Here is a 19,636-nt window from a genome sequence, read left to right on the forward strand (position 1 = left end):
ATTTACCACATTCTCTCGCCCCTCCAAGTTCTTCGCCTCTATTATTACATTCACCTTCTCTCCCTCCCTCTACTCTACCACCTAATACTAGACCATCCCTATTCATTCCTCTTCATTCTCATCCAGGTTGCTGTGTTCTTCATTCGTTCTACCCTAATACCTGGCCCATCATGGCTGTAAGTCTCTCTCGGTGATTTCTCTCTCCCACACAGATTATTTTTATTTCCCCGCAATTTTGACTCATTGCGCGTAACCTACTGACTCTTACCAGACTTACTACATCAACAACTCGCATGTCGGTGACAAAGAGAGCTCAGAAGATTGGCGAAGTATGCCTCCCATTTTCCCCTTACTGCCCCATACTCCTCTACTACTTCACCATCTCCATCTGTCATGTCTCAAAAAGCTGACTGCTGACCCTAGTTCGTGGCTACAACCCTCTCACACCGCCCGATCTTCTTCAACATGAAATCCCTCAGACAGCTGCCTCCAAGCAGACCGTGCTACAAGGACGTGATGACTGTGTCGCCGTCGTCCAAGGCACCGATCCTAACCGACGCCTGCTCGTGATTATTGGACCTTGCAGCATCCATGACCCCGTCTCAGCACTAGACTACTGCGACCGTCTGCTGAAGCTGAAAGAGAAGTACAAGGACGACCTGGTCATCGTCATGCGATCCTACCTAGAGAAACCCCGCACTACCGTCGGCTGGAAAGGCTTGATCAACGACCCCGAAATCGATGGCAGTTTCCTCATCAACAAGGGCTTGAGACTTAGTAGGCAGCTCTTCGTCGATCTGACCGCCAAAGGTATGCCACTAGCCTCTGAAATGCTCGATACCATCTCCCCCCAATTCCTCGCCGATCTCCTCTCCATCGGCGCCGTGGGCGCTCGAACCACCGAAAGTCAGTTGCATCGGGAGTTAGCGTCCGGGTTGTCGTTCCCTGTGGGTTTCAAGAATGGTACAGATGGTACATTGGGTGTCGCCATTGACGCCATCGGTGCCGTGCGCCACCCACATCATTTCCTCTCCGTCACAAAACCCGGCGTTGTCGCTATCGTAGGCACTGTCGGGAATGAGGACTGTTTCGTCATCCTGCGTGGCGGTACCACGGGGACGAATTTCGACAAGGAGAGCATCAGACAGGCCAAGGAGAAATTGCAGGCTAAGGGTCTTGCTGCCAAGGTCATGGTCGATTGCTCACACGGAAACAGCGAGAAGAACCATGCCAATCAGCCCAAGGTTGCAAAGGTCATCGCGGAGCAGATCGAGGCAGGTGAAGAGGGAATCATGGGTGTCATGATTGAAAGTCACATCAATGAAGGTAAGATTCAAAAACCCTCGCATATATTTCATCCATTCAATTTTCTGCAACGCAGCCACTAACACTGCTTCCCTTCCACTAGGAAATCAAAAAGTCCCCAAAGAGGGCAAAACCGGCTTAAAGTATGGTGTCTCCATCACCGACGCTTGCATAGGCTGGGAAGACACCGAATCTGTACTAGAAGTCCTTGCATCGAGCGTAAGCAAAAGAAGAGAAAAACTCGGCCCTAAGAGCGCACCAAACGGTACATCGACGAAGAGCAACGGCGTCACGGAGAACGGACATTCTTGATCGATTGACCGTTTGCATTGAGCTCCTCCATCGAAAAAGCTTTCCTCCAGCCGCGTCTCTGGTATATCGCTGTGCAACTCATTTCTTGTCTGAGCTACTGGCATCTCAGTGGCGATGAAATTTGGCTAGAGACCTCTGTAAGGGCTTCTTCCAACGACGGAGCTTGGATCATCCTCTATTTTCTTGATCACCCAGTTGTTTGGCACATGGCTCATTGTAGGACCGCTCTGCCTGACTCATAGGCGAAGAATTGGATGCGACCGGGTATATTCTTGGACATACAACCCTGTCTACAACACTAACGAACCATATGCATGCACGAAAGCCAAAAAAACACTATCCCATTAATTACATTACATATGTTTCCCACGACTCACCATGCCAGAGGTTCTCTTGCTTCGCCTCAGAGCCACCCGAACATTGGGTAATTAACTGGATCAGATCATTTGAAAACCAAAAAAGCAGTGCGATGCCGAATGCGCATGCGAGTCTGAATTGATAGATGGGGCATTCACAGCCACCTAGATACCTACCTACCCTACTAAGCATACAACATGCATGCATGCAGTTAATTTGTTTTATGCCAACGTGTGGGATGTTTGGATTCCTTGATGAGAGAGACCCAAAAGGGAAAAAAGCATATCAAATCAAATCAAATCAATAATGCCTATGCCTGCCCTTTATTACAAGTATCTTTTGAGAACCTGGGTGGGACTCTTCCCTTTCACGCCCACTTCCGCCGTCTTCGAGAAACCCATGGCACATTGCTGCCAAGGACTCTTTCGATTTTGTTGGGAAACTCCCTGCCTGCCCATATCTCGCGACAATGTGTAGAGATTTGTAAGGACTCGGGAGAACGAGAACGAGAACAAGAGCGAGAGGTAGGATAAGAATAGATCATTTGGTAGGTGCCAGATTAAGTGGCACGATTCAACCTCTACGTACATGCGTAAATACATACATACGTATATATGATTCAGATTTATTGGATACAGTAAGCAACAAGCGAAGAGGGCCACCAGTTAGGTGGCCAGCTAGAGAAGGGGGATAGAGAAAAACCCTCTCACTTCGCGCCTCTCACTATAGCAGGCGTTAATCCTGTCCAATGTAGTCCAGTCCAGTCCAATTCAACTCGCGTTCAGTTCCTTCAGCCGCGGTGTCTGACACAGAGGAAGCTAAAAAAGGAAAGAAAGAAAGGACCAGCCCTAGATCAAGACCATACGTCTGCCCCATGGTCCAATATTTGACGCAGTTTCCATCGCGAGGATGAAGGGAGGGTAGAACCCCAAGAAACGAGATCAGTGTGGTAAGGAGGGCAAGAATTGAATAAATAAACCTGGTATATAGAAGCAAAAAAGGGGGGAAGAACACGCGGCTTTGATCAAAGATTCTGAGGGTTTTCGCCCGGAGCTGTTCGTGCGAACCATGTGTGCTGCGCAGATCGGGTCAGACAGACGTACTCTCAGCTCAGCTCGGTGGACGTCAACTGAGGGTTGTACTCAAGAGTCAAGACGTGCTCGGGATGGCTGGGTTGGTCGGTCGGTTGGTCGGGCGTTGCAATGAATTCCACTGCATTGAGTTTTGACTGGGCATGAGCGAGGGTAAGAATTGAAAATGGACGGGAATATAGTATAGTCAGTGCTTAGACGGGCGACTGACTTGAGATAACAGGCGATATCCGAGGTTTAGGAAAATAGTCCGCTCTTGCGTGCTGTGCTGAGAGAGTGGAAAAGGGGGTTGGAGGTGTCATTAAGTAGTGGTGTGTGTGTGCATGAGATGTGCGGTATGAAACGTTGAGCTCGTTGAGCTGTGGGACGAAACGGAAGCGTGAGCATCGTCTGGGAACGAACAAAAAGCCAGGCGAGGCGAGGCGAGGAGCGTTTTCTCTTTTTCATCTTCAGCGTCGCCCGTGTCAGTTACGAGGCTGAAATTCCTCGACGACAGGTGTGTTGAAATGGAATCCACCAGAAGTGGATTTCCCGGAGAGACTGAGTTGATAAAACAGTGAGACAAACCCGAAGCGTTGGTGATCAGCTGAAATCGTTGCCGTTTTTCTCTCTGTTGAAATGAAAAGATAAAATACAATAAGACCTCCCGAGAAACGACGATGGTGGCGCTGGCGATAGCAGACGAGCAGGACATCCGACTTTTCCAGACTCCGGATCTTTCCCCCCTTCTTCCACCCATCAAATACCACAAAACTCCGAGTCCGCCATCGCTACAGACATAGCAAGGCTCTCTCTATTGAATCAACTAAGCCTGGCCCTCGCGCTGCCCCTTGGGCTTCCCCTTCCCAGGCATACCGTATTTCCTAGCCTCGCCCTTCGGATTACCATCTGCAGCTTTCTCCAGGTCACGCACAACCCGGGGTTTATTTTTGATGCCGCCGATATTGGTCCAGACGCCAAACTTCCAGTCTTTGTAGGGCAGATTGGGATTGCCGATGGTGAGGTCGAATTGATCTCCATTGCCTTGGTTCTGCCACCAGTCCCACGTGCCGAACATGTCGAACTCGCCTTTATAGCGCTTGTCCAGGTCGCTCGGCGCGCTGTTATCGCTGCCGTGTGGCCGGAAGCAGCCGCAGCGGATGGTTGGCTCGTTGACGGCGTCGGTCTCGACAAAGTCTTGGAAGCAGTTGCATTCGACGCCGGCGTATGGGTCGGATGGGTCCTCTGAAGACCTGTTGGTGTCCTCGTCGCTGCGGCGTTGGTGTTTGTCTTCGCCCCAGTTCTTGCCTTCACCCCAGTTTTTGCCCTCGCCGCCTTTGCCTTCATGGCCTTCCTTGTCGTTGCCGCCCCATTCGCCCATGCCGCCGCCACCGCCACCGCCAGCACCGCCAGTGGGTTGGTGGCCTTGTCCGCCACCAGTTCTTGATGGCCAGTTGCCATATGTGCCTGTGTGCCAAGAGCCGCCACCTCTGCCGCTACCATAGCCTCCACCGCCCTCACCAGGGTCCCGCTTCTGGAAGCCAGTGCCCTCCACATCGTGGTAGAAGTCAAGGTCTCCATCAGGAGCAGACTGAGGAGCTGGCACCGCGCCTGCGCGTGCCAGCGTGAAGGCCAGGATGGCTGCGGCGGTTGATGTCGAAAATCTCATCGTCGAGCAAGTTTTTGAATATGAAGGTTTGTTTTTCTTTTATTTTTCTTTCTGATATTGGATAACCTGGATCCGGTGAAGCGAACGTATGGAGAGGAAGGGGAAGAAATCCCGAGGTGTCATCGCTAGACTTTGCGATCCTTATCTATGTATACAACATGCTATTGTATTTATCAAGCACTCACCTTTAAGTGGGTAGGAGACAAAGAAGAAGCTTCATGTATGATGGAAGCGTCAGTCAGTCACAAGAGGATATGTCGTTTGACAAAGTCTCTAGCATTTGGAGAAGAATGGACTGGGTAACCGCAAAGAGATTTGAATAAGCCGACACAAAAGAAACATAGCTTGGAAGGAACAGGCACAACTTGCCGGATGTCGGCCTCAATAGATGCCCATGGTTGACGCCCGGACCTCAAGACTGATTGTTCCATGGCCGGGAATGCATCTCAATAAGCCCTTGTACCTGATCGTTTTGGCACACTTCAACCTCGCAAAAACGGAAGCGCACAAAACGAACTTCGGGAAGCAAACTCGGTTCCAATGAATGTTTAGTGATTGAATAAAGTTCTGCTAAGTTAATGGTATGAGAAGTTTGGGTAATCGCTAAATCGCTGTTGATGTGATGAAATCATGGGAAAACTGGGTTGGAATGAAAGGCTCAAAATTGAGCAATAAGATTGGAACCAGCCTAGACTGCCACAGCATTCTCTTGAACCGGCTCTGGTCTGTCCTCCACTCCTTCTATAGGTGACTCGGGTTGAATTTCTTCTATAGTGGAAATATTCTCAATTGGTGTTTGGTTTGGTACTTCCTCCTTGACTTCCGCCACATGCGATTCCTCCTCAATGGGCGTGGGCGTGGGCGTGGGCGTGGGTAGCTCTTCTTTATCCTCTGCTGTGATTTTATCGTCGGTGATTTTCTCAGTAGCTGTACCTTCGTTTGGGTCCAGAGAAGGAGTATTTTCGATGGGCTCTTGCGGCACTTCGATCTTACTCTCAGATGCGACTGGTGCATCACCTTCTTTGATCTCTTCCACGTCTAATTGAGGTGGTTGCACGGTTTCGTCCGGCGAAAACACATCTTCGTGACTTGCTTTGTCTGCCTCGTTCTCATTGGTCACCATCTGTGGCTTTGCGAGCTGCGTTTTTGGTGGCGGTGGTGCTTTCTTTGTTGTCACATCCTTGGGTCTATGCGAAGTTGAAGTTCTTGGACGCGGAGGGCTATTAACTTGAACCTTGTCGTGTGTTTTCTGAGCACTACTTGTAGTCGGTCGCATCATTCTGGCCAAGAAGCCTTCATCAGGCTTGCTTGCTTGTACGCTGACTCGAGATTTGGGTCGCTCATGCTTATCGTGTCCGTTAACCAACGAAGCACGGGAAGGTTTCTTTCCCAATGTGGAGGTGGTGGATGAAACACTCGCGCGTGGTTGTCGAATGGACAAAGTCGAAGACTTCTTTGTGACTGGTTTGCGGAAATCAGGCTCGGTAGGGGACAAATGTGTGTCCTTGGCAGCTGATGAAGCGGTATTTGCTGTTGCAGCAGTCGGAAGTCTTGATGGTCTTGTGGGAGACTTTGCCCTGATAATTTTGGATGATCTCGCTACTTGTGGTGATGCTGGGGCTTTTTCCTTCTTTGTAACCTCACTTGTCGACTTGGCTTTTGTCTTTGTATCCAGCTTGGGCGCAGTGGGAGCTTTCTCTTGCTTCAGAGTTGGTTTTGACTCAACTCTAGCTTGTTGAGCTTGCTTGGCTGATTCCATGACACCTCTGATTTTTGCAGGCCCTCCTTTGACACTGGTTACTGGTGAGGTTGGAGTTTTCGGAGAAGGCTTGGAGATTACGGGGGATTTAGGAATTGACTTGGTTGCCAGTCTGGTTGGAGGAGGTTTGATGGGCTGTGTGGACTTTGTGGTCTGCAGGGTTGTTGGTGGAGGAGGACCGGATCTGCCATCAGTTTTCATGTTCTTGACCATAGTGGCTGCGTTTGCGCTTCCGTTTTCTTTGGATGGAGAGTCTCGAGTTGGGTTCTGCAGTCTTCCGGAAGACAGAGCTTCACCCAGATTCTTTGCATTCGAGGTGACTGAAGTGGTCTTGGGAACCTTTGACGGAGTTTCGGCAAAGGCAGAGCCCTTGAGTATCTTGCCTAGCCCACCATCCAGGGTACCATTGGTAGAAGATTGAGCCCTTCCGTAGGGCGGGCGAGCGTCATGCCTAATGTCTGCATCTGTCCTGACAGAAGAAGACCTCTCAAGATGACCGGCGTCCATTGTTGCGTTCTCTTGAATGCCACCTAGGCTGCTGACTTCACTGGCCCTTCTAAGACCGAGGATAGGAGGACCGCCGTTCTCGCCAGGTCTTTCCACAGCGACGAAGCTTGCCCTAACTTTGCTGACAGGTCGGCTACCGTTTGAGAATTCTGAAGGATTGGGGGATCGGCCTCGGCTTGGTGGAGATGTAGATTGATCACCGCCTTTGTTCTCGAACATAGCCCGTAGGTTCCTGACTCCGCCATTTCCAGAATTAGCGGACATGGTGGATGGGAATTGGGCAAGCGCAAGTCAGGTGAGGTCAGGTCAGGCTTGCGGAAGCAGGTGCGAAGAAGATTTGAAGACAGCAAGCGCCGAGGAGGAAGGAGAAAGGGAGGATTAAGATTCGAAAGCGGTCATCTTGGGCAACCAATATTAAATGGAACGCGATGATGAAGAAAGCAACGAGGAGGACCAAATGTGTACAATGAATAGAGTAGGGCTGAGAGCAGAGATGACTTGGAGGATGTCAGTCGATCGTAGATGGTAAGTCGAACATGAAGTGGAATGGAAATGAATGGTGGACCGTGGTGGTGAATCGTCAGTGGATCCGGGGTTCGAGTTTGGGAAAAAAGCAGGACAAGGGGTGATTTGGTAACCAAGGCTGGTTAACGCAGAGACTGAGACGCGTTTTGTAGGAGGGAAGAAAAACGAGACTTGGTACGAGATGGGGACTCACCAGTAACAGTTTCTTCAGGTTACACACGTCTTGTGTCTCCGTATCCAATGGGTTCGGTCGATGGCGGTGACTTGAACAAGACTGGCTCGGTAAGCTGTCATACTACGTGAAGGGAATATCGCTAAAAGCTCCAAAAGCTCTCGAAGCATCTCTCATCTGCCTGGCAACTCGTCAAAACTTTACTTTTCAGGGGTTCTGCGCGTCGCCTTGCACTACAAGTATGTTTGAACCACCCTCCTACCAGTTACAATCTACCCAAGTAATAAACTCGGGCTACCTACTAGCTACCTAGGTCGACATCACCTGTAGCGCTCTCCATTAGATCTCGTATCTTGTGTTCTAGCATTGAAGGTTGCTGTCCACATCACCCACTAGGAGCTGCTATGTTTTTCACGTGATGACTCAAGGAGGCAGTCACGCGTCTCGTGTCCCGGGCCGATGAAATTCCGGGTCTGTGATGTCGATGTGCAATATCTATACTACTTTCAATGTTTACACTCCATCTTTCCACTGTTCCCGCACCTTATCAGCCTTGACAGGCTTCGCACTAACCAGGTACACCAATTTCTCGGTCCAAAAGTGCGACACAATGGCCTGGAAGAGTGGAATACTCCCAAAGATCGTCCCAGAGATGGGGAATATAAAGTAATCAACAATCGCCGTCAGTGTCCATCTTTTCCGGTGAGAGAAATCATCTTCCATCTCTTCATATAACCCCGCTCTTCTCATCTCGTGCTCTCGCGCACTTATGCAGACCTGGTGGTATTTCTCATAGAAGATAACAAAGTAGATCGTCATCAACGCGAATCCTGCTGCTCGCATGTAGGAAGTCATGTCGAGCGCATATGACAAGATCTGCCATTGGTTGTCCGGGTGGATCAACGAGCTGTAGAGGGCGGAAGCGAGCAGGACAAGGAACAGATGGTTTGGTAGGAAGTGCGCCTCAAAGAGCCGGGTGAAGACCACCGCATTCCTCCACGTGTATCTCTTGACTTCGCCTTGGTGGACCGAATGCTGTCCGAGCTTCAACCGGAGCAGGACATGCGAAGGCAATGATGACTCCCGTCCAAAAGGACTCTTGCTCCCAGAGTCTCGTCGTTGTGAGAGCTGAAACCATTGTCGCACAGCGAAGCCTGTATCAAGTGACCCCCACATATGTCTCAATCCTTGTGAGTATCTTGCTTGATGGTTGGCTGCCCAACCACGTATTCCAGACTTTCCTGTGCTGACATTACACTGACTCGCTGGACTTGGAATGCTGATGGTGCGTAAATGTCCGCCCGTCGCGAAATAGCATTTCAGCAGCATATGCAGGTCTTCACCAATGGCCTCGGAACCAGTGTCCCAACCACCTACAAGGCAGGCAAGGGAAAGCGAGATGGTATATACCGCGGTAGGGATCGCTACTGCGTCACGGCGGGCTCTTCCATTGAAGCACGACAGTCCTGCTCCGCACCACATGAGATCTGCCATGCGAACGAGTCGAGGTACACGGCTGGCGTTGCGATCGAAGACAATGGGCGGCATATAAAATGTGACGTCTGAAAGCCCAATCTCACCTCGCGTGCGCAGATGGTTTTGGAAGATGAGTTCAAAGTATTGACTTAAAAGGTGAGTGTCGCCTGAGTTTCGTTAGCCAACATTGTGAATTGAGAGACTGCAACACTCACTATCCATCACCGTGATGAGTACATCAGTCCAATCAGGCTGATTGACATATTTCTTCTCCACTGCTTTGGCAGCCCAGCTGACATTGCTACTCTTTCCAGGGGCTTCTCCTTCAATGCCGTTAGGATGTAAGGTGAATTGAAGATCCCGAAACTTGTGCTTGAAGAGATCAATGAGGCTCGTTGCCACCGCAACACCATTTGGATCTCTTGCTTCCATAGCTAGGAAAACCTGCAACGTCAATCAGCAATTGTGTGAGTTCAGGTTTGGAAATATCCCTACATCATAGCAAGCCTTTGCATGACGATGGCTCGCGAGTACCCGCAACGTTGTCTCAAGTATGTCAATTTCCTCTTTATAACTTGGCACGATAATGGCCATGGTCACCCTTGGAGACTCCCCTGCTGCTCCGACAGGCTCAAGTCTCGTCGATGGACCAGGTACATCTTCCAGAATGCTCCCTTTATGATATGAATGGGTTTCTTCGATCTGCTTCGTTGCGAAGTATACAGCGGCGCATAACCGCAAAGGGAAGATGAGTGCGAGGAGGTGGAGGAATAGTGAGTAAGAAACGAACAATGCTTGCGCAAGAAAAGAAGCATTTTGGTGTAGAAGGAAGGCCGGGTAGAAGTAACGAATCCATTCTGTTTCGACTATTTTCAACGACACCTCCAGCAAAATGAGCAGAGATATTGTTGAGAAGCCAGGAATACAGCGAGAAAACCAGTTGCTCACTTTCATATTGTCTGAGTCCTGCTCAAGTAGGTTGGGTGTATTTGAATGATGCGCGCCGAAGAAATGTTTGGGGTGCAGATGACAACAGGATCGACAGAGATCCCGGCAGAACAGAGCGAGTAGTCTGCATTATCAACTTCGCATACAGAGTTATTGTACATCTCCTTTCGACCCATAATGGTCCATATTTGACATCTTGGGCAACGGAACTCCTCTCCAATTCAGGAGGATCGTGCTGCGTACTTAATCAGACATTGGCCCTCTTGGCATTCCTTCCGCATGCTGAAGGAACTATTGTGGCACATGGAACCGAACTTTGGGCTCACTTCCCCATTTCATTGACCACAATTCACCACAGGACCCAGCTCGTGGGCATAATGGTCTGCAATTAGCTTGCAAGCAAGACTTACCTCTCTGAAAATTGTTGGTGTCTTTTCTGACCAACCAATCAAATGCTCAGGATTGGGAGGGTGCCCCCTATCATTTGCCGTCGAATAATGAGCCACCGAAAGTAGTCAATACCCTAAAGAAGTTACATGTTGATTCAGTGTGGACGCTGTCGCAGGATCTTGTTTGATCCCAACTCAGCCATGCGCAGACTGCGGTCCAGCAGGCAACGGATAGGGACATATAGAAACCAAAGAGTACTTCTGAATGTACCGTGGAAGGATCGATTTATATCTTTTTTCGCCATGGATTTGACAAGCCAATGGCCTTCGTGAAACGGCTTGGAAACCATCCGAGTCTTCCGGCTGACGGTCCTACCAGTTATTCACAAATGTCTTTTCCGCACAAATCCTGGGTTAGCATGTCTAGAGTTGTAGGTATTGATGTGGTGTTTTTATCAAAATGAGAGACGTCACACTAACAAGGAGGGTCAGATACACCGTTCGCAGGCTGAGTGCAGCTCTTTGGAAAATTGCGGTGGTCCCATCGATCCTCTTCATACTTTGGTGCTCCGGGGTGGCCGTCATCTTCCTTATCCTTTGGTGCAGGGGTTCAGAGACTGCGAGCATTTCGGGGTACCCATCAACATCCAGAATCGAACATCAGCTCAAGAAGCATGCTAATCTGAGTGCCCGGCTCTGCGTGCCACCCCTTCGCACGAACGGTCGAGATATTGTCGACGATACTGGTTTCCGATGCAAGCTCAGTTCGGTCAATTGGTATGGAGCAAGCGATATCTTTATGGTACCCGGCGGCCTGGATGTGCGTCACCGACGCCAAATCGCGAGAACAATCCGTAGTCTGGGGTTCAACAGTGTTCGGTTGCCTTACGCGGATGAAATGGTGAAAGAAAATCCCCGTATCGAAGGGAAATACCTGGCAGCCAACAGAGATCTTGTTGGCAGATCGGCGTTGCACATATTCACCGAAGTGGTCAACGCTCTGACAGATGTTGGACTTGCAGTAATCGTAAACAACCACATTACTCAAGCCCGGTGGTGTTGCGATGCTTTGCCTTGCGATGCATCCTGGTCAAATCAAGGAATTCCATTTTGCCCTGTGCATCAAACGGAAGAAGACTGGGTGGAGAATCTCGTTACCGTCATGGCGCCACATGTATTGAACCCACTTGTTGTTGGCGTGGATCTTCGGAATGAAGTTCGGGGTCTACTGGGCGCACGCTTGTGGAACTCATGGGCTGCCGCCGCCGAAAATGCTGCGGAACGACTACACCATCTCCAGCCAGAGTGGTTGATGGTGGTCGAGGGCGTATCCTCTGCGAATGACATTTCCGGGGCAGGGAAACGTCCCGTCCAACTCCATCATGAGAATAAGTTGGTATACTCAGCACACGTTTATGGTTGGTCTGGATGGGGTTCTCTCGACCCATATTGGTACCGCAAATACGATTCTTTCGCAGAAGACATGGGCCGCAATTGGGAATACTTACTTAAAAACAATACCGCGCCTGTCTGGGTAGGTGAAGTCGGAAGTCCTAGGTACCCTGCTGAGAGAGACTTTCATTATTGGAGGAATTTGATGAGATATCTTCGTGCCACAGACGCTGATGTAGCGTATTGGGCTCTCAATCCTCGGAAACCAAAGGACAACGAAGTTGAGACTTATGGTCTTCTGGAAGACGACTGGATGACGCCAATATATGACTACAGGTTATGGGATCTGGCAAGTTTGCGATGATGATGATGATGATGCAAGAGGGCGTCAGAACGTGAGAGACAGCGCAAACCCTTCAGAAGGCTTAATCAGTATGAACAGAATATGTGGTCGAGAGCTTGACTGCCGTAAGAGATTCGAATTTCAACGTCGCCGCCGCTTTCCCGTCGGTCGTTGGATTAACTTTAAGCCGAGATGACCCTAGGGCCTTATCGATAGCTATACGAGATACGAGCAGTTGCATCATCAGCGGAGGCAGTTGTTTAATCATCCATGCGCAGAGTGATACCAGAGCCATTGTCCGACATCATTATGCTATTCCTCAAATAATATCTAATAGGGAGCCGGTGTGAAGCTGGTCTACACAATGCCATCAGAATTGGATCCTCTCCTCCCCTCCAATCCTCCAGCCCCAGAAATTCGTGGCTATGGTTATTCAACTGGGAAGGAGATAGTCGCCGACTCAACCTCCTCGGAACCATGGGGCTTTGTCCAGCATGAGCAGGACTTAGATGAAGAGGAGGATCAGGACAATGAAGACGACAGTCAATCATTCTCATCTGCCAAATCCGCACTCAGCACGCTCGGCTCAATCTTCGCCATTGTGGTACTCTTCGCCTTTATTGTCCTGGTCTTAAGCCCCGAGGCCGAGGATGATAAGCCCATCCCTTTACCGAGAAATCCGTCAACTATAGATGAGCGAGTTTCGGCTATCCTTGATGGTACGCCTCTGATCGATGGACATAATGACCTAGCCATCTTCGTTAGGGCGGTCTACAAGAACAAACTGCATGGAGACTTCCAGCATAAATTCGCCAAAGGCGGCTTAGAGGCGGACGTTGATCTCCCCCGCCTGAAGAAGGGTAAGGTCGGCGGTGCATTCTGGAGTGCATTTGTTGTCTGTCCAGAGGATGCCAGCGATGACTTCTCCGATGAAACATATGCGACAGAGGTGTTTCACACACTCTCGCAGATCGATCTGATACGCCGTATTCAAAACCAATATCCCTCGCACTTTACGTTTGCTACAACCCCTCTATCATCCGCACTGACCAATTTCCATGCTACAAAAGCGTTGATTTCACCCATAAGCATCGAAGGTCTTCACCAGATTCCTCAATCCGCACCTCTATCCACTCTCCGTTTGTACCACGCCCTTGGAGTCCGTGCTGCGACTTTGACCTGGAATTGTCATAATGCCTTTGCGGATGCTGCATTGGTCAGTTCCCGTGGGAAAACCACAGTTGCAGGGTACCATAGAGGCGGCCTAACGCCCGCTGGTCGGGATGTCATTCGCGAGATGAACAGGCTAGGCCTCCTTATCGATATCTCGCACACGTCTTACTGGACGCAGAAATCCGTGCTGAGCAACGGAACATCTTCAGCGCCCGTGATCTTCTCACACTCCTCAGCCTTCGCAATATGTCCGCACCCAAGGAACGTCGAGGATGACATTCTCGAGCTCGTGAAACAGACTAAAAGCTTGGTCATGATCAATTTCAGCCCTGGGTTCATCTCTTGTCTCCCACCACCGAATTCGAGCGTGCTACCTGAGTTTTACGACAAGAACAACACTGTCCATCAAGTTGCACGGCATATCATTTATGTGGGCGAGAAGATCGGCTACGACTATGTTGGACTTGGGAGTGACTTTGACGGCATGGGTGATCTCACTCCACGAGGGCTCGAGGGGGTGGATAAGTATCCGAACCTGGTGGCTGAGCTCTTGAAGAATGGTGTTTCTGACCAAGATGCTGCAAAGATTGTCGGTAGGAATTTGTTGCGGGTCTGGCAAGCAGTTGATTCTGTGGCAAGGGAATTGCAAGAGAAAACACTTGAGGGCGAGGATGAAGTCAGTGGATGGTAAATCATTTGGATAAAACTTGATACAATATCTCGCCGCCTTGGACGCTGCCCGGTCTGCGCAGCTAGTTCATCCACTCTCCATTTATCTGCTCCCTATAAGCGAACATATCATGATATACGAACCTATTTCCGCACTTCAAATCTTCAAGGAGAACCGAGAATCCTAGCCACCAGGTCGCGTATAGACGCCACACCCTTCAAACTCTCCACAACACTGCTCGCCTGCTTAGCACCATTGCCACCAAGGACCAAAGCAACCTGATCCACGAATTTCTCCTGCAATTGCGTGTCTGTCATCGGCACCTCCAGACTGCCCACAGCATGTGAGACATGCTTCTTCAATTCCGCACCACCCTCAAACTCCAGCACGATCTCAGCCTCATCAGCACCCAGCGTCTCATCCGCCGTGGCAGTGATCTTATCCCGAACGGTAATGATTTCTTCACTGGTGACCACACGGTCCTCGTATTCCGCTGGTCCTGCTTTGCCCAGCACCAGACCTACGGCTCCGCCGTGATAGACGCTGAATTTTGCTTGGAGACCGTCCTTTGGTGTCTTCTTGCCCGTCAACTCCAATACCAAGGGATGGACTCTAGCGTGTGCGCTTTTCAATCTCGCTGTCGATAGATCCTTTGCCTTTAGTTCGCGGTGGAGTTGAATACACCCGTCGATGATGGGATGGACGACAATGCCGCACGGGAACGGCTTGAAGGAATTCTTCTCGGTCTCCCAGACTTTCCCGAGTGAGGCTATCTGCGCATCGAGGTCGTTGGATACGCTTACGACATTGGCCCAGCCTCGTTTGGCTTCGAGAGCCTGTAGGGAACTGGTGTAACCGTTTGAGGCGAGAACGGCTGCCATGAGTCCATTCTGCGCTGAACGTCCGACATGGAATGACTTTGTGTCGGAGCCAAACATTTCCCGTAGCCCCGTCACTTGTGTAGCTGCGATGCCGATGGCGTGTGCCATCTGCTCAGATGTCAGGTCCATGAGTTTGCCAACAGCAACAGCCGCCCCGATTGATCCGGTCGTGCTTGTGATATGCCTGGAAAAAGGTTAGTTTTTATCGCCAGTATGTTTGGTTGTAGACTTTGAACAGAGGAAATGTCAGTTATGGTTATTACTCACCAGCCAATATCATAATGCTTCGGCCAGACTGCCAGTCCAACTTTACATTCCGCCTCGATGCCAACGATCAGTGCGAGGATGAATTCCTCTCCACCAACATCTCGATCAAGCGCCTCGGCCTGCGCGAGCAGGGCACTCGCCACGGGTCCTGTCGGATGGATAATTGTCTCCAAATGCGTGTCGTCATAGTCATGGACATGCGAGGCGATACCATTGATCAAAGCAGCATGGGATGCATCTGCTTTTGCCTTGCTCTCATGCCCGAGGACGGTAGAAGTCGCGGGTCCAAAAAATGGCCTGAGTGCTTGGAACGCTCTCGTTGTGGTTTTATGTCGTGATCCTCCTAGCGCACAGCCCAACCAGTTGTAGAAGCTGCGGGATGCTGCTGTAGTGGCCGTTTCTGGGAGAGAGGAGTACTTCAATGACGTTGCCCATGATGCTAACTGTTGAGTTGCCATTGTGGAGATGTACTATGGTTGATATTCTTGTCTCGTATATACTGGTGAACGAGGATTGATAGGCACTCCGATTTCCTGGTCAAACTGTTTGAGCGATGGCTTTGGAGATTAATGACGGTATATGAGTGAGATTTCAGTAGGAAATGTCTGCAACTACACGACACGATATGAAGTGCAATTTCTGGTCCAATGCAGGATTTAGCAGCCCGGAAGAAGAGTCAAGCTTTTCAGCCTTGCAGCATTGGCAAATGCTTGATATCTGCAACGACGCCAGGTGGCTATCACCAGAAAGGTTCAGGGACCGGACCTCTGACTGAGGAATCGGAATGACGACTGTACTTCTGATTGTGCTATTCGATAGTAACGTAGGGACAGTCGCGGGATAGGTAATGTGGCGCATTCATTCATCGCTGCTCGGATGTGACTCCTAAATATTACGTGGATAAGCTATCTCCCGCCCACTCCAACCATTATTCACCCGATATCGCATGCTGCCATGTCGCAAGACGGGCGAGAATGGGAGGGAAAGTGTGTACTTAGGTAATTAACTCGGAGTTCAAGTTCGGTTCTGACGGCATTTGACCGATGGACTTGTAGAGGAAGGAGCACTTTGATTTCGAAGAGTGGGGTTCATGAACGAACTATACTGCGGGGGCGCCGGGCCCATTCCGGGGATAATAACTACGTCAGAGGGCTCCGTTGAGAGGACTTCTCTTAGTGTTCAAGCCTTCTAGTCGATGAGAAGAATATATTGACACAACTACAGCTACTCGTCGGAGGCTATGTCGGGAGAACACTGGATGTGCAGGACACCTGCGGCTCCATGTAGGCGTTAAAGTAGTTTCGAGACGCGAGGTCTTTCATTTCAGCGATGTTAATCCAGAGGGATCCAGTCACTGCCCTTCTCTCTTCATTTTTGTGAATATCCCGTGTAGACTGTCCATCTGGATGTTAAGTAGATTATGTTGAAACATTTCATAGCTGTGTCCTATCGTCGACTTAAGGTTCCTCATCGCTATCAGCGTCCCCGCCGATCAAATCAGGGACGGCGTAATCAGTCTCTTATCTTCCACACTAATCCAATAGGCCGGCAGCAACCTCAATCGCCGCAGCCGTCTTTTCAACCCATTCCTGCGCTAGGGTCTCGTTGGAATACTCAGTAATTGCTTCCCAGATGCCTGGGAAAAGAACTGGAGCGTATCCGGTATCCAGCCCAGGGGCGAAAACGACGTGCTTGTAGAACCCTCGGTTGGGCAGACCACCTGACGAGACAAAGCCACGGCTGAAGAGCTTGAGCTTAGTGTTTAGTGCTGCTTGTTCTTTCTCTGTTGATGTAGCAGAGATCGCTGAGGTTATTGCGGCGGCTGATGCGTTGAAGGTGGCGATCGCTTCCTCTAGTCGGGCAGTATCAACACTCGTGGCGTTCTCGGTCTCCAGAGTTGCGACTAGCTTCTCGTAGTACTCTGTCAACTGTACACCGTAGTTCTCAACATCCAGAGGCAAGACTTCGTCGGTTGCCAAGTGGTAAAGAAGAACTGCCACAAATTGCCCAATGACTTTATGTTGCGTATATTCTGGATCTCCAAGGGTCGTCATCCAATGAAATGTGTCGTAATTACTGTGGTAGTGATAGACGGGATCCTCGCCAGAGCCTCCGGAGCCAATATCAATCGCTGAGATCCCGTTGTGTAGAAAAGTTGTATAATCGGAGCCCGACCCAAGTACACCCCATTCGCCTTTGGTCAAACCAAACCAGACGTCATACAAAGTCAGGTTATTGTAGCCACGGTATGGATATACTATCTTCTTCATTGTCTCCTCAGCAATCTTGTGAAGATCTGGCGTGGCTGAAAAATCGGGATCAGGTCCAGAGGTAGCGACATCGACGTTCAAATTGGCGATGGCAGCACCCTTCAGCCATGGAAGGTTATCCTCAACCCATTCGGTGGACCCGAGCAAGCCATATTCTTCCGCATCCCAGGATGCTAGGATGATTGTGCGCTTTGGCTGCCATCCAGTCTTCTGAAGGCGACCAAAGGCTTTCGCGAGCTCCACTAGGACAGCAGAACCGGAATTTGGATCAGCAGCTCCACCAATGATCCAGGCATCTCTGTGGTTGCCAACAATGATCACCTCATCTTGACTTGTTCCATTGATGACTCCGATGACGTCCCATATAGGCGTGATTTTGCCCTCCATCACATTAGACAGTGAGATTGTGGTTCCTGGTGCGGGGCCCGTTGAGTAGGTAGCATTGAGCTTTCCTACCCAGTTGGTTCTGTTGACCTCTGCCCCACTCGGTCCATAGTTATCAAGAGCCCATAACAGTGGCTGCGCCTCTCGATAGGAAATGGGCAGGGATGGAATCTGCGGAGTGACGGGCGAGATGTCAGCCCTGGGAACTCCTTCGTGCGAAGCATAACCTGGTGTTGTTGGATCTCCAGGATACGTAGATAAAAACTGTACGCTGCCACGCTGTACTGAGGATGGATTTCGAGCTGGGCCATGAGGATACGCGGCATAGCCATTGGCTTCAGTGACATTTCCATCATCCGCCGTGTCAGTGAATATAACCACACCAATAGCACCTCGCTCCTGTGGAGATAAAGTCATTAGATGTCTAAATCAAAATTGTTTTCGTTCTTGGGTAGTACCTGAGCATTCTTGACTTTCAAGCCCCGGAAAGGCCCGCCATAACGTGCTAGAGCGATCTTGCCTTCAACAGATATACCTAGCGCATCAAGCCTTTCGAAGTCAACCTTTTGCCCGCGGCCGACATACACGTATTCGGCCTCGGCATCTCCAGTGGCAGAGTAGCCATGGAAAGTGGGAACACTGTTTGGCCAGTTCGTGACATCGTCTTCTGGCAGAGCGTCTTCCTTCAACGTTGCTTCCCACGTTGATCCGTTCGGGTATGACAAGGACAAAGAATGTGACACTGGGTAATTCAAGTACACGTCTACATCGAGTTAGAAGAGAGTTTGAACTGAGACCATGAGTAACACACAATAGGTTATAAGCCCGGAGGTGAATCCAAACTCGGTCCAACGATCAGCGGTCCATTGAGCCAGAGACTGGTTAGTGCCAGCTAAATGATAGCTATGGGCATAATAGTAGCTCCATTCTTCCAAGGTCGTGTTGTCAAATGAATTGACCAATATTGCCTCGTTCTTGTCCAGAACTGGAGGAAACTGAGTTTCCTGTCGCTTTGCTAGAGCCACATGAGGATCGAAGATTGCGTGCTCAGAAATATCTTTGGCGCATCCAAGCACCGCGGATGCTTGAAGCAATACCAAACCACATGCACAGAGAGACTTCATGGTGCAAATGCAAGCAGCAAAAGTTCAGGGTAGACGAAGCTCGAGGGAACCACCCCTTGACCCCTCCATTGCTCAAATACTCATCTGCGTATACTGGCTTCCTCATCTTCCGGAAGAGCTTCACAACTTGGACATCTTCACAAACAGGCTCATCAATCACCGTGCGTCGATCTATGCGGGCAAGGTTCATCTCGGTGCTCGCCTGCCTGTTGCAGTATGGTAAAGAGTACATGCCAAGATACTAACCTCCATAGAACCATCTGTGATTCGACCTCGTGGCAAGCTCCCAAGGAATTCCCAGGCACGAGTGTAACCACAACCCTGGAGGGGGGCCCTGCTCGAAAAACGTTGACACACTGCAGCTTTATGAAGAAACAGAACGTATGATCTCTTGGACAGCGTCATTGGAGAAAGATATGACGGAATTTTAGGCATCTCCTCTTTCGCGACTGAGGTACTTACCACCTGTGAGATGGGAGCAGGTTTGCGAGCTCACAGGCTGTTTTAGATACTGCTGACTCAAGTTCACCTGCCTTAGACTAGAAGGTAATGATGCGATGAGTCCCAATTCCTGTACATACACAGGTAGAACATGCATAAGCAGAGTCCACTCAATCGTGATGGAAATCGTGATTCCGCATCT

General features: G+C 50.0%; 8 protein-coding genes across 8 annotated transcripts; 3 read left to right on the plus strand and 5 right to left on the minus strand.

Annotated features, from left to right (window-relative positions):
• Window positions 1-170: 170 nt before the first annotated feature.
• On the plus strand, window positions 171-1,617 carry AMT16 (Phospho-2-dehydro-3-deoxyheptonate aldolase amt16; the record flags this gene model as incomplete). Its single annotated transcript, XM_064843724.1, has 4 exons — window positions 171-176; window positions 272-329; window positions 424-1,326; window positions 1,409-1,617. 4 exons carry the CDS (start codon window positions 171-173, stop codon window positions 1,615-1,617), a joined length of 1,176 nt encoding a protein of 391 aa, XP_064711584.1.
• A 2,253-nt stretch (window positions 1,618-3,870) lies between these two features.
• On the minus strand, window positions 3,871-4,713 carry LTR84_000094 (uncharacterized protein; the record flags this gene model as incomplete). Its single annotated transcript, XM_064843725.1, has 1 exon — window positions 3,871-4,713. The coding sequence occupies one exon, from the start codon at window positions 4,711-4,713 to the stop codon at window positions 3,871-3,873; it is 843 nt and encodes a 280-aa protein (XP_064711585.1).
• A 688-nt stretch (window positions 4,714-5,401) lies between these two features.
• On the minus strand, window positions 5,402-7,243 carry LTR84_000095 (uncharacterized protein; the record flags this gene model as incomplete). Its single annotated transcript, XM_064843726.1, has 1 exon — window positions 5,402-7,243. One exon carries the CDS (start codon window positions 7,241-7,243, stop codon window positions 5,402-5,404), a length of 1,842 nt encoding a protein of 613 aa, XP_064711586.1.
• Window positions 7,244-8,189: 946 nt separating this feature from the next.
• On the minus strand, window positions 8,190-9,746 carry LTR84_000096 (uncharacterized protein; the record flags this gene model as incomplete). The annotated part of the gene is made up of 3 exons (XM_064843727.1): window positions 8,190-9,319; window positions 9,368-9,596; window positions 9,648-9,746. 3 exons carry the CDS (start codon window positions 9,744-9,746, stop codon window positions 8,190-8,192), a joined length of 1,458 nt encoding a protein of 485 aa, XP_064711587.1.
• Window positions 9,747-10,949: 1,203 nt separating this feature from the next.
• On the plus strand, window positions 10,950-12,245 carry LTR84_000097 (uncharacterized protein; the record flags this gene model as incomplete). The annotated part of the gene is made up of 1 exon (XM_064843728.1): window positions 10,950-12,245. One exon carries the CDS (start codon window positions 10,950-10,952, stop codon window positions 12,243-12,245), a length of 1,296 nt encoding a protein of 431 aa, XP_064711588.1.
• A 343-nt stretch (window positions 12,246-12,588) lies between these two features.
• Window positions 12,589-14,088, plus strand: LTR84_000098 (uncharacterized protein; the record flags this gene model as incomplete). The annotated part of the gene is made up of 1 exon (XM_064843729.1): window positions 12,589-14,088. One exon carries the CDS (start codon window positions 12,589-12,591, stop codon window positions 14,086-14,088), a length of 1,500 nt encoding a protein of 499 aa, XP_064711589.1.
• Window positions 14,089-14,231: 143 nt separating this feature from the next.
• On the minus strand, window positions 14,232-15,673 carry LTR84_000099 (uncharacterized protein; the record flags this gene model as incomplete). Its single annotated transcript, XM_064843730.1, has 2 exons — window positions 14,232-15,132; window positions 15,216-15,673. 2 exons carry the CDS (start codon window positions 15,671-15,673, stop codon window positions 14,232-14,234), a joined length of 1,359 nt encoding a protein of 452 aa, XP_064711590.1.
• Window positions 15,674-16,747: 1,074 nt separating this feature from the next.
• LTR84_000100 (uncharacterized protein) lies at window positions 16,748-18,993 on the minus strand (the record flags this gene model as incomplete). The annotated part of the gene is made up of 3 exons (XM_064843731.1): window positions 16,748-18,268; window positions 18,328-18,632; window positions 18,681-18,993. 3 exons carry the CDS (start codon window positions 18,991-18,993, stop codon window positions 16,748-16,750), a joined length of 2,139 nt encoding a protein of 712 aa, XP_064711591.1.
• Window positions 18,994-19,636: the final 643 nt, after the last annotated feature.

This window comes from Exophiala bonariae (genome assembly GCF_035927105.1).
Source record: "Exophiala bonariae strain CCFEE 5792 chromosome Unknown scaffold_1, whole genome shotgun sequence".
NCBI lineage: Eukaryota > Fungi > Ascomycota > Eurotiomycetes > Chaetothyriales > Herpotrichiellaceae > Exophiala > Exophiala bonariae.